The 12,317-nt window shown below is 46.2% G+C and overlaps 1 protein-coding gene across 10 annotated transcripts in view; it reads left to right on the plus strand.

Moving 5' to 3' along the window:
- The window catches only part of BRSK2 (BR serine/threonine kinase 2), a 141,066-nt gene that overhangs the window by 60,882 nt on the left and 67,867 nt on the right, over positions 1-12,317 (plus strand). For all 10 annotated transcript variants that reach the window (XM_026036789.1, XM_026036786.1, XM_026036783.1 and 7 more), the window contains exon 4: positions 2,833-2,949. In XM_026036789.1, the coding sequence (XP_025892574.1) occupies positions 2,833-2,949 (117 nt within the window). The remainder of the gene's footprint in view (positions 1-2,832; positions 2,950-12,317) is intronic.

Consider the following 12,317-nt stretch of genomic DNA (forward strand, 5'->3'; position numbering starts at 1 on the left):
AGGCCAAACACCTTCTGCCAGGCCGGGATGGCGAGGAGAGGGTGACTGCTTTGCCTCTGCCTTTCCCACATTCAGCGATTGCCTGCAGTGCAGCTGGGCAGATATTCCCAGAGCCGGAGGATAGACTGGACGGGCAGTGGAGGGAGCTAGAGAAACGGGTTGGATGGCAACAGCAGCCAGCAGGGCATTCTGCAGCACCTCCAAGATTTGTACCCATTTCCCTAGGACTGTTTTTGCATCTCTCTCTTGCTCTTGTGCTACAAACGAATTGCAGAGCCTTTGAAGGAAGGGACGTTGCAAAGGGCCTGAGTGTGCGTGTGCTTTCCCTGGCATGGCTCGTGTAATGCCTCCCCTTCGCTCCACTCTCCTTTCAAAGAGCCTCCTATGCTGGTTCACGGGCCAACTTCTTCCACTGTCATCTCGGCTGAGGAGCTCGGGGCAATCTGCTTGCATCCAGGATCAGAGACCTGCAGATTTTTTTCTGCAGGGCAGTGCTGCATTTCTCTTTCATATTCCGTCTCAGCATATGCAAGGCTCAATAGGAAACTTAGCACTGTTTGGCACTAAAGAAGCTGCTTTCTTTTCTTTTGATTTTGCAGCCATGTGGTAAAGCCCCTACAGCGCTGGAGCCTTTAGAACAATGAAAGGGTAACGAGTCCTCTGCTCACCTGCAGGGAGAGGAGTTGATGCGGTCATATAGGACATGGAGAGCCAGGGAGATCAGCTGGAATGGGACCAAATTAAATGCATTTGCTCTGCAATGTTCCATTAATGCCAAGTAATTACCACATACAGTGGGATTTTTGTTTTGTTTCATTCTGGCACTAGAGAATTCTTTCCAAATATGAATGCATGAGGCTGTCCGGGCTGCTGGGCTCTTAGGTAAATTATAACAAGCCTTCCCTATTCCCATATGTTCTTCTCCCTTCCTTCTGGCATTTGAAAAGCTGGCGTTACAAAGATGGGAAATGCAAATGCAGAGAGCAAGTCTCATCCCCAATGGCAAGGATGTGAGTTCTGCTGTTCTAGTCCAGACTCTGGGTCTCAGTTCTGTCCCCGAGATGCTGCCTCCACAAATACAAAGGCTTCCTAAGATGGAGAGCGGAGAGATGTCCCAGCCAGACAAAAATTTTCACCTGGGGCACGGAACTGTCATTTGGTTAAATGTGCAGGAGCTGCCTGATCACACAGGCACCCTCATCTCTCAGTGGGATCTGCAAGTGCTGCCATGGTACAGAAGCACACTCACGATTGCCATGAAATTCTCTCCTAGCCATCCATATCCTGGCACAAGGATCTGTGTTGCAGGAGGGATGGGGAGGCAAGACTGATCTATGATAGCTTTTTTATTTTGGGGCCCTGTCTATTCATCAACAGGTGTATTGCTTTTTCATAGCATCCTCACTCTTCTCTCTGCTGAATGACCTGAGGTGGAGGGAAAAGCTGATAATTTCCCTTGATGTTATTTTGGTGAGTGTCTGGAGCCAAGAGAAAAAGAAAGAAAGAAAGGCCCTGATGTTTTTTAATGGACAGGCATCCACGTGGGAGAAATGCTTTTGAACCTCCTGTGTTTAGGTCATGCTGTGTCTCATCACTGCATCTCTCAGCAAAAATGAAAAGCAGGATCTTTGGTGGCAATTCTGAGTGAGGTATTAATGTTGGCACCGTTCCTGGAGAATCACCCTTGGCTTTGGTTGGCTTCCTCCCTGACTTTGCCAGCTAACAGGCTGCAGGCTGAATGAGCAAAGAGAAGAGCCACCACCGCTGAGAAGCACCTCCTGCTTTACAGGGAACGTGCTCCTGTGTCCTGATCAGCAGACAGGAGGACTTGATCCCCCGATTGGATTGAGTCTTCCCTGCACCCAGTTAACCAAACCAATTGTAGGATGGGAAATGTCCAGGATGGCAGCTGGAGGAAAGATTAAATTTTGTTCTCCTGTCTCATTAGTGTCCAGCTTCCCGGGCTTGCCTCGGGTCTGTGGGCTCTTCACTCCATTTCACTGCTGGGGCTGGGACTTGTTCAGATTTGGCAGATGTTGACAATCTAGCATTTGTCAGAGGCCGCTGTCCTTGCTAATGGCATTCAGGAATTCTTTCCTGACCATTAACTGTTCATTCACTGTCTTTGGAAACATTTGCTTGTCACTCAGCTCCAAATTTTTGTCAAATAGTTGGAGATGAGTCTGTCTGATGACTGTCTTGGTATTTATTCCATAGTAGATAAGTCTTCTGTCTTCAGTTACACTGAAACTTTGATTGCTATGAAAAAGATAGAGTTTATGAAATACCTTTTGCTTTCTCAGATAAAATATTCACAGTTCTGAATCATACTGCTCGAGTTACTTGCCCTTGGTTAACAAGACACATGGCAGCTTTAACAGGCAGGAGTCGTGCTGATACAAAAATGGAGATCATATTATACCCTACAGAAAAAGGAGTGGAAGGAGTCCTACGACTCTGTGTGATAAGGTAAATGTTTTGGAGCTTTCATCAACAAGACATCAAAGAGACACTTTGCAGAGACAATAGACAAGTTTCTTCTTCAGTCTGACTGGTTTTGAAGTGTTTCCTCATCCCTGTGACTCTTGAAGGGCTACAGATAAAGAGCAAAAAGCGGCAAAATCACATACATCAGGAATGGGTATTTCGGAGATGGTCTAAAGTTTTGCAAAGATTGTATCTTGGATATGTTATTCTCCTATCTAGGACAGGAATAAAAACAAAGTCGATTAAAATATAAAAGGATGGAGACTATGCTGGCTAAAGAACAAATCGTGGAGTGGGAAGGATGCCCAGGATGATTAAACTCATATTTTGATCCTTCTTTTACAGCCACAGGGACTTAAAACCAGAAAACCTACTATTGGATGAAAAGAACAACATCCGGATAGCAGACTTTGGGATGGCATCACTGCAGGTTGGAGACAGCTTGTTAGAAACCAGTTGTGGGTGAGTGTCTCAGAATTATTACAAAAATCAATGATGGATTCCAGGCGTAAAGGTCATCTTCAGTAGGAGTTTTGATGTAAGCCTGTAGACTTACACTGCGCACCATTATTTCCCAGTAAGATAAAAAATTAATATATAGTGCATAAGATAACTAAAAGGTTTTTAGAGTGGTTAATGCTGAGAAGCAATTCTCTGACCTTGTCACACGGATATCGAAATGAAGGCATTCGAGTTGGGATTCATCTGCAGACGTTGGCTTGTGCTTGCATTCACTGGCTGTGTATTATTTAGAAACTGTAAGCAGTAGTGATGGTATTTTAAGAAGAGGCTTTAAAAATATGAATGATGGGAGAGAAAGAAAAAAGAATGTCAAGAATTGGGTCTGGAATTTGCTTGTGGTGTTCAGGCTGCCTGCTTGCCTCTCCCTTACTGCTGCACGCCGCTGGGCTGCTGCCTCCCGTGCGGGATCAGCAGGGGGGCAGCGGGATCCTTGGCGGCTGCAAGTAGGGCACAAACACAGATACCCAGAAGACCCCATGAAGAAATACTGCCAGGGTGAGCTAGAAACGTTTCCAGGCGAATCCTGTTGCCAGCAAGAGCCTCCTAGGGCTTCCCAGGGGAGGTGGCAAAGGCGATTCCGGGCGCAGCTGGCAGCGCGCGGGCGGCACTGCCGTGCCACAGCAGCCTGCCCGGAGCAGCCTTTAGCGGGGCCCCAACGCTTGTGCCGCGGAGCTCGGCGGCTGGAGGCGCAGCCGGTGCCGGCAGGTTTGCGCCTCCTCCCCTTGCAGCCCGGCGCTTCCTGGCCTGCGTGGTGGGAATGAGGTGACGCAGCCTTAGCCTGTACCCAGTGCCAAGGCAGTTCAGGATAGACGTCAAGTCATCCTGGTTCCGCATGCAGCCCAGCCTGGTGCCTCTCACTCCTAAGCTGTAGCACTTCTGTTTTCCAAGTCTTAGGTAAGGGACTGAAATACTGCTTGAAGTTCACGATGTGTTCAAATGTCGGGTCATGACTACATGGAGGCCCCCAGTTCCTCTCTGTGTCTGTGCCAAGTCAAGATTTGAACTCTTAACAGCACAGATGAGAAGCGAGGAGCTATGAGTCGGTACATTGTCACAGCGTCGTTCAGACCTCTTCTCTCGCCTGGGAAATGAAGTCTTTGCTGCAGTTATTACACAGTCTCCATATGCTTTAAAGAAAATCTCCTGCTTTCCTTCCCTGGTTTAAAAAAAAAAAAAGGAAGAACCTGATCTCCTATTACCCCCTATAAGATCCTTCATAGTCCTTAGGAGTTAACCAGGCGGGTTACAGGTCTTGTTAGCAGAGAGGGCTGTGTTGTCTAGGTCTGGCATCTCAAAGGGACCCATCTTGTCCTTAAGCAGGGCAGGAATTCAAACCTTCACGGCTTGAGCGGAGGCAGCCACCACCCTGCAGCATCAGGACGTGCTAATAAAGAAATCAATGGCACGGAAGAGACGTGCCTGTAATAAACACAACACGCAGCGGCACTCCGAGCTCCTGCCTTGCAGATGCATTTTAAGTATGGTGCCAATCACTAGGCCTCCATGTGAGCTATTACACCACTTCATTAATTCTCCTGGCATGGAGCCCAGCGTGGCTGATACTGGTGCCTTGTGATGTATCTGGTTTGGGGGGCGAAGGGAGGAAGGAAGGAAGGAACGTGGAGCAGTAGGACACTTCACAGAGGAAGGCAATCAAGTGCTCGCTCCCCTTCCCTGGGAGCACTCGGGAACCAACCTCAGAGCTTTTCAAGGCAACAGTTTCACCTACCCTTGTAGTTGGGGCTTTCAGCCAGCATGAAAAGGAACAAAACAGATTGAATCATGGCAGAGATACTGAGCTTTAATGAGCTGTTCCTCCATGCACTCAGAAGTTAATTTCCAGAATGGTTTTATCTGTGCTGTGAACACTGATAATGAGATGAAACTGTAACATTTCCACTGACAGTCATGCGAGGAGTCTCCAGGTATTTCTGTCAGTCAGAGTGGGAGGATCGGACAGGCTTTAGCACGTGATGCAACCAACTTTCTGTCGGAACAGTAGGGCACCTAGAGTGCAGTCAGAATTACTTTCCCATCCAAAGAGAACTGCCAAGTGTAGTCCAAAGTTTGGATAGGCTTTAGGTCACCACAGAGCCTTGAGGGATCTCAAGAAGACACTTCTGTGGCCTGAGGTAGGCCGTGTTGCACTCCTCAGTGTTTGATGGGTGCTACCCATCAGCTCAGCACAGTTTTCTGTAGCACTGCTGGCTACCAGGAGGAGGTGATGAAAGTTCAATCTACCTGTGGTATTTTTTTGGTTGGAGAACACGGATAAGAGCTAGGGAGAGACTTGCTCTTTTATTGATATAATTTTTCACTGACAGACTGCAAAGCAGGCCATGGTGGTGAGAGAATTTGTCCAATCCGTCCTGCCATCCCACTAGGCAGGAGGAATGAGTGTCTTAGGGCTGAACCTCTGGGCTCCAATCCAGGAGATGGGAGGTTGGTTTCTTTCTGCACTGAAGGAGACATTATCTTTCCCTGCTTCTCTTTTCCATCCTAACAAGTCGTTGTGCTGCCTCACTCTCCCTGAACATGACTTACAGTCAGCCCTATGGGAGTCTTGGAAAGCAGCAAGAGTTGAACCGTGGATCCTGTTCCCCTGTCTTGAAGTAAGAGGTCTCATGGCTAGAATGAATTGAATAGGGATACTATTGAACTGCAATTGTTCAGAGTTTATAATAATCTTTCCTAATTCCTTGTTGTTCCCTACCATGTCCTGGAAATGTGGCAAAATAAATTTTCACCATCTCCTTGCTTCTCTCTGTTTCACCCATCTCAGCCTTGAAGCACGGAGTCTCTGGCAGAAGGAGGTTGTCATGGGCTGCCTGGTGGCTGGGAACTCATCAGTGGTGACAATCCCTGTGCTACCTACCTCGAAATCCCTCTCTCCCAAACAAACAGAGCTGGTGTGTGTGAATGCAGCTCGCCCGCACGCAGACCAGTCCCTGGAGAGGCAGTCACTGCAGAGCCTGACACCACAGCCACCAGGCCTGCAGCTAACTGCAGCAGTTCTCTGTATCACTGTCTCCATAGGGAATCCTTGGCCTCAACCAGAAAGCTGGTGCACATGGGAAGAACAGGGATGATTATGGCCTTTAATTTTATTGAGAAGAAAGTTTTGCACCTGTTAGTGATGTTAGCAGGGGAAGAGAAAACAGCAGCTTCAAACCCCAGCGGAGTTGATTCCTCTGCCCACGGCTCTCCCACAAAACCGTTCCTAGCACCCTTTGCAGGCCCACAGACTTCCCAGACCTACTGAAAAAAGTGTGTGTCCTTGTTAAGATTGCTGATTCCTTCTAAGCTCAGGGCATTTACAACAGCCAGGGCCCTGTGTGTTTGTTGGAGGAGCCAGTGGGGGTCATGGAGCTCCTGCTCCCCATGCATCTGCGTGTGGGGTGTGAGGAGCTCTATCAGCAGCACGATGTGGGGTGTGAGGAGCTCTATCAGCTGCCATTCACCCATTCCCACTAGGATGGATCCATAACATCACGCTGTGCGTATCTCCTTCCTCTTTATACACTTGTGTACGTAAACCTGTGCATGTTTTCAGAACATATGTAAGCAACCTATATGCAGATATACAATAGGTTTGCAAATCTAGGCTCTCAAAATGAAGACATGACAGAACTAGTATCTCTTAAACCACCTCTCTGAGAGCTTCCATTCCCAGCACCCTGCTCCTGTCTCTCTCCCTGATTTTCTCTCCCATCTTGCTGACCTCTCGGTCATCTTTGTTCCATATTTGGACTTAAATCCCTGATCTTTAGAACTGGAATCTAGTGCAAATGAGAAAAAGATCAGGGATTTTAGTTTCCAACCCATTTGTTTGACCGAGGCTGTTGCTGTCAGTCACGGGTCTAATTACTCTTAATTTTGCACTCATTTAGGAATTCTTTGTTTTGACATTTGGTACCATGTGATAACCCAACCAGAGCAGCTCATAGTATCCATTTTAGGGGAAAAAAAATATCGTTTGGTGAAGTATGACCTGTGCAAGTAGAATCTTTATTCTGATGCTTCGGAGAATTTATACTAATAGATACAAAGTGCAGTTTTCCAGTGGCAATGCTTGAGTAAATTCTTGCAGAGAATGCAAACAGATGTCCAAGTCTTCTTTTCACCTTTGATGATGCTAGATTTTTTTCCTTTTTTGTAACGAAAACATTTAAAGTCAATTGGACATAAATAGTGGAATTGTTTTGGTCAAAAGGTTCATGTGCTTATGAGAACAGTTATTCGCATACTAGCATGAAACCATCTGAGGGAACAAGGATAAATTGGTGGTAAGTCATAAGCTACATGAAATGAGGATTACAAAGGGAAGCATTATTAGTAAGTATTAACACCAACCTCACCTATAATACATCCCAAAGGCCATTGAAAGAGCTTTGGGCTTGCAGAGTTGAACGGTGGAAATTTAAAATGTGCTACTTTTAAAGTTACCAGTAAAATACCAGCTTGGCCCCAAACTGCTCGTGCACATTAGAATACAGGCATTAGTTACGAGTTTTGGGTTGTGTTTTTTAAGTGAGTAGCTATCTTAACATCTGATTTAACCTGCTCATTCATTGCATGGACCCCTTCATAATTTCTGCTCACTGCATTCAAGCCTTGCTTTCAATTCTGTCTAGGTCAGATTTTCATCATGGCGTCTTAGGTTTATGAATGTTATCTATTGCTTTCTTATCAACTGTGTGATATTAGTCTTGTTATCTCCATTTATATGAGGAGATTCAATTTCTAATTCTCAGGAATTAGTGTCAAAACTATCAGCCAGTTTTGAGTGCCCAGTTTGATACTCTGGGGTCTGATACCTCGGAATACTCAGTGTTTGATGGCAGTGCTTTATTTTGGAAGCCCAGCGCCTACTGACTGCAGCTGCTGCTCTAAGTGCTTGTAAATACTGTAAATGAAGCCTCCCATATGTCACGTTGTGATTTGGGAAAGCGGGGGACCTGCAGATCGTGATTATCTGTGCAGCACGGCTCAGCGTCAGATACCTGGTCCTATTTACAGCAGGATTCCATAGAAGAGACAGAGTTTGGTTAACCGCTGTGCCGCTGAGCAGCCTTTAGCACAGGATTGTCCTTCATGACACTAAACTTCCCTCATTTTGCTACAGACTTTCCAGCTTTGGCCATAAATAAGAGAAAGGTGTTGTGGCTTACCTGGCCTACCCTCTGAGTGCAGTGTAACTCTTTCAGGCTTCATTTTAGCATCTCCTTATTTTTGAATACTTAACATTGCCTTAATATGTCCCTTTAACATAGGGCTGTGCTTTTTTTTTTAATGAAAACTTCTTAAAGGAAATCTTCTTAAAAGACTTCCAAGTCTTAAATGGCTTAAACTCCTAAACTAATTAACGAACTGATTTGAAATTTCTCAGAAGCTGTGTTTGTGCTTGAGGAATAAACAGCTGAAAATGGTCGAGGGCTCAATGGTGGTTTTCTCATATAAAGCTAAAGGACTGAACTGAAGCTTCAGCTGCAAAGTAGTGCTCAGCATTAACTGCAAGCCTTGCCTCAGCCTTACCCAGAGCTGCTCCGTTAACTGCAGCCTAGACTGCCAGCAGCTACTGGAAGCTGCTGCTTCCCTCTCTCCCTGCCTTCCTTCCCTGTGTGATCTCTGCCTGCCACTTCCTCAGCTCAGTGTGCTCTTGAGTGTATCTTTCTCCTGAACTGCTCCCTTCATCTATCTATCTTGCTACTCCTCTATCTTTCCCCTTCATCTCAGCCCTTTGCTAACCTAGCGTGAGGGGAAAGGCAGAGGAAGCCTTTTGCTCTGGGGGCAACCTTTGGTCTCTGAAAGGCGGCTTGGAAAAAAGGGAAAACGGGACTATAGCATCCAAGCAACAGCACAAACAGCAGCTAGACACAAGAGGACTTTGGTGCACCTGTACTGCCTGCTTCATCAGGATAACTTCATGCACAAGAAAAATGGAGGGAGAGAGACCTCTCCTTCCTGCTTTCTACAGAAGCAGTTGCCTCCAGCTGTGAGGCCTGAAGAACCTCAAAGAGCCAGTCCTTCTTCCCCACACAGGACCGTCTTAGGCGTGGGAGCAAAGGGTGCCAGATCTGGGCACCCATCTCTAATGGGGTCTGAGAACCTGCCAGGGAGCGTGGGCGCTGTCAGAAATCTGGTTTAACACGAGGGAGATGGATCAGACAGAATCCAAATTTCCCTGTGCTTTCTGATCAGCTTTGCAGGGGAAGCAGCTACCGGTCCCTCACAGATAAATCCATCATGGACAGTTGATTTTTGTGTGCAAAGTGCAGGCCTGTTACCTATGCAATGAGTTGGTAGTTCCAAATTGCTTGCACGTGCGACAGACATCATGTCTGCACTACATATATGGCAGTGGTTGCCTCAGACCTTCTGTAGTTGCACAGGATCCTGATGGGCACAGTAGCTGCTTTTCTATTTTTTCTGATTTGTAGCGCTGAAATTCGGAGCAAGAGTATATGCATTTCTCTCTGCTAGTGATAATGAATGACTTAGCAGGCAAAGATTGTCCTAGATTTCACCATTGCAACTTTGGCGTGTTCGCTGTGGTTGAAATCCCACACAGATGGTTTGATAAGGACCCAAAAGTCCTTAGGTGACCATGTCCAAAAGACACAGAGAGCTGTAGCGTGAGTGTGGAGAGAGTCTTTCCTGCCCCAGGCAGACCAGCTTGGGAGAATCAGCATCACCCTTCGTATAAACACTGCCAGCACTGGCACTTTTCTGCAGCAGCACCTGCAGGCAGCAACTGCTTCTTGATCTTGCTGAGCGATAGATTTATTTGTTTTCAAGGGCAGACTGTGGCTTCTGCTGCACAGAGATGGAGCTGAAAGATGAGGCGATGGCCTAGGGGAAGAGGCAGGGAATGTGGCTTTGACACACATATACTGAATAATTGGGATAGGAACCAAAGAAATATTCATGACTCTGTCGCAAAATAAACAGATTTTTTGATTAAATTTGAGTTTTCTCTTTAAAGCAGTTGAAGTTGCTCTGTGATTGGCAGCATGGAAATGAGTTTGCTATAGATTGTGGCTGGCTGGAGGATCCCATTTGGAGCTGTTAGCCAAGATAATGCTGCAGATACCTGGCTGCCGCACGCTGGCAGGAGTTCTGGTCGGCTCTGCCAGAAAGCTGCACTGTCTGGGCAGCTGCAGTGCAGCTGTTGGACGATCAGATTAATCCAACCTGTTCTCTCCGAGCTTCATCCATGTAGCCTACCCCAAAATCCATCCCAGGCCCACCAGACAGTTTGCTTCGCTATTTACTGATCTGGCTTAACTTCTAGTGAGACAGTATGACTGATATCCTCCGTGGCTGCCTAGAGGTATATTTGCCTTTTTTGTTTGTTTTTGCATTTTTGACATGATAAAAGGGGACCTCAGAGTTACATGATTGAATGAGAGTTCAAAGGATTTATTACAGCATTTGCCTGGCTTTTCTCCTGGGCTTTAGCAGAATTTCAGTGATGCCTGGTAAGAAGCCTGGCAGATTCCATTGCACTGCAGCGGACATCAGGGAAGCAGGAGGCTTCTGAGCACGTTTGCTAGCGGGACACGCGAATAGATCTGTGCCTGTGCCGAGGTCCTCACGGTGCCTCTGTTCTTACACAGGGCATTACTAGAGGAACCTGCCAAAATGAACATATCTTTCAGTTCTGAAATGACTAAACTGAGCAAATGTCCATGATCTGATGCAGTCTGTTCCTGAGCTCTCTTTGTCACCAACTCTTTTCTCCGAATCCCAGTTGCAGTAGCAGCTTCCTGCCACCTCCCTGTCCCCGCAGTTGGGACCGGCTGTGCCAGCCCAGCCCCAGGGCACTGCTCCTTGGTTCTGCTTTGTGTCCCCCGTAAGGGTGGACTGCACAGTATGCAATGATTTTATGATATGAGAAAAAGGACAGCACCACTTGCCAGGGAGTTTCACAAGAATTTACTACATTTTCTGAAGGCTTCTAAAATCATGGTTTAGTCCAGTGACATTACTGGTTAGTAGTTAAGGCTTTTGAGTAGTAAAAAGGACAGAGTATTGGAATCTGGGTATTAAATTGTAATAAAGAAGCAAACTGATAGGGAAAGCTCTATAGAAGGATGAGATGTGAACATATGCATGGATAAACCAGTAAGTGAGCAGTGCAGTAGCTCACTCAGGGACCTCTCTTTCTAGCTGTAGTCAGTGATGTTCTGCACGTCTGCTTTGACTCTCTAGTCTGGTTCATAAAATACGGTCTAAATTAAGACATTTGGGTTTGCTACTGAACAAACTGGCCTGGTTAAAACACATGTAACCTCATCAAGAGGAAATATTATTTAATATTGTATTACAGCTCCAAAGTTCCATCTTTCCAAAATTTGTGGGGTCTCGGTTATGGAATCCATTACGTTTATCTCTCCTTGCTTAAGCTCTGCTTTGAAGGTAGCTGCAGACCCAAGGATTTGCTGACTTTATTAAGACAGTCTGCTCAAAGCAGATACTGAGGCAGGACAGTTCATGCAAGCGGGTGCTATTTTGCCATAAGTGCACGGGAATCTCCTTGGGCATTAGCCTTAGCACAGAGGGAACACCGTGGTGCTCCCCTTTCACTCCTTGCGTTGTGTAAGGGGGACCATCCAGCTGCACTTTGGTGCCAGAAGGAAAGGCTCAAAGGAGGGCAGGCTCCTGGGAGGCATCGGGATAAACAGCAGTGAGATCCGCGCCGCAGCCCCGGAGCCTTCGCATCCCGTCCCTGTGTCAAGCTGCCTTTAATGAAGGCTGTAAAATATATGGCCCTGGCTATAATCTTTAAGGATTAAAATGATTACCTGGCAAGTTGAAGTAATTAACTATTCGCAGCCAGGAATCAAGCCACAGATGTATGGTTGGAAGGATGCGCAAGGAATATATTAGCTCAGTAAGTATTAGTAATGCTATCCATCCTTTTTGTTTTGTTTTCGTTAAAGAAAACTTGTGGGTGGAAATAAGGTATTGACAGCTTTTATGACCGCTGGAGTAAGTGAGAGCAAGCTTAGCAGAGATGCAGGACATGTTTTAGATGCACATGCTTGATCTGATAACATTGTTCTCTTTTTTTCCCTAAAAGTGTCACAGATTTTTGAAATAAAATATATTTTAAAAATAATTAAGTAGTGCCTTATAATTTTGAATTATGCTGGTTCTTAAAGCTGGACACTCTCTAAATTAGTCTTAGAGGTGGGTTGTCATTGAGCTAAGGAAAAAAGAGTGGTGTTTTGCCCCCTTGCTGTCTGTAGAAGTGAGCTGATCTTTGTTCTGCTGGGCAAGGTGGAAATGTGCATAATCCATAA

This window comes from Nothoprocta perdicaria, unplaced genomic scaffold (genome assembly GCF_003342845.1).
Source record: "Nothoprocta perdicaria isolate Ctin4 unplaced genomic scaffold, notPer1 scaffold_186, whole genome shotgun sequence".
NCBI classification, from domain to species: Eukaryota; Metazoa; Chordata; class Aves; order Tinamiformes; family Tinamidae; genus Nothoprocta; species Nothoprocta perdicaria.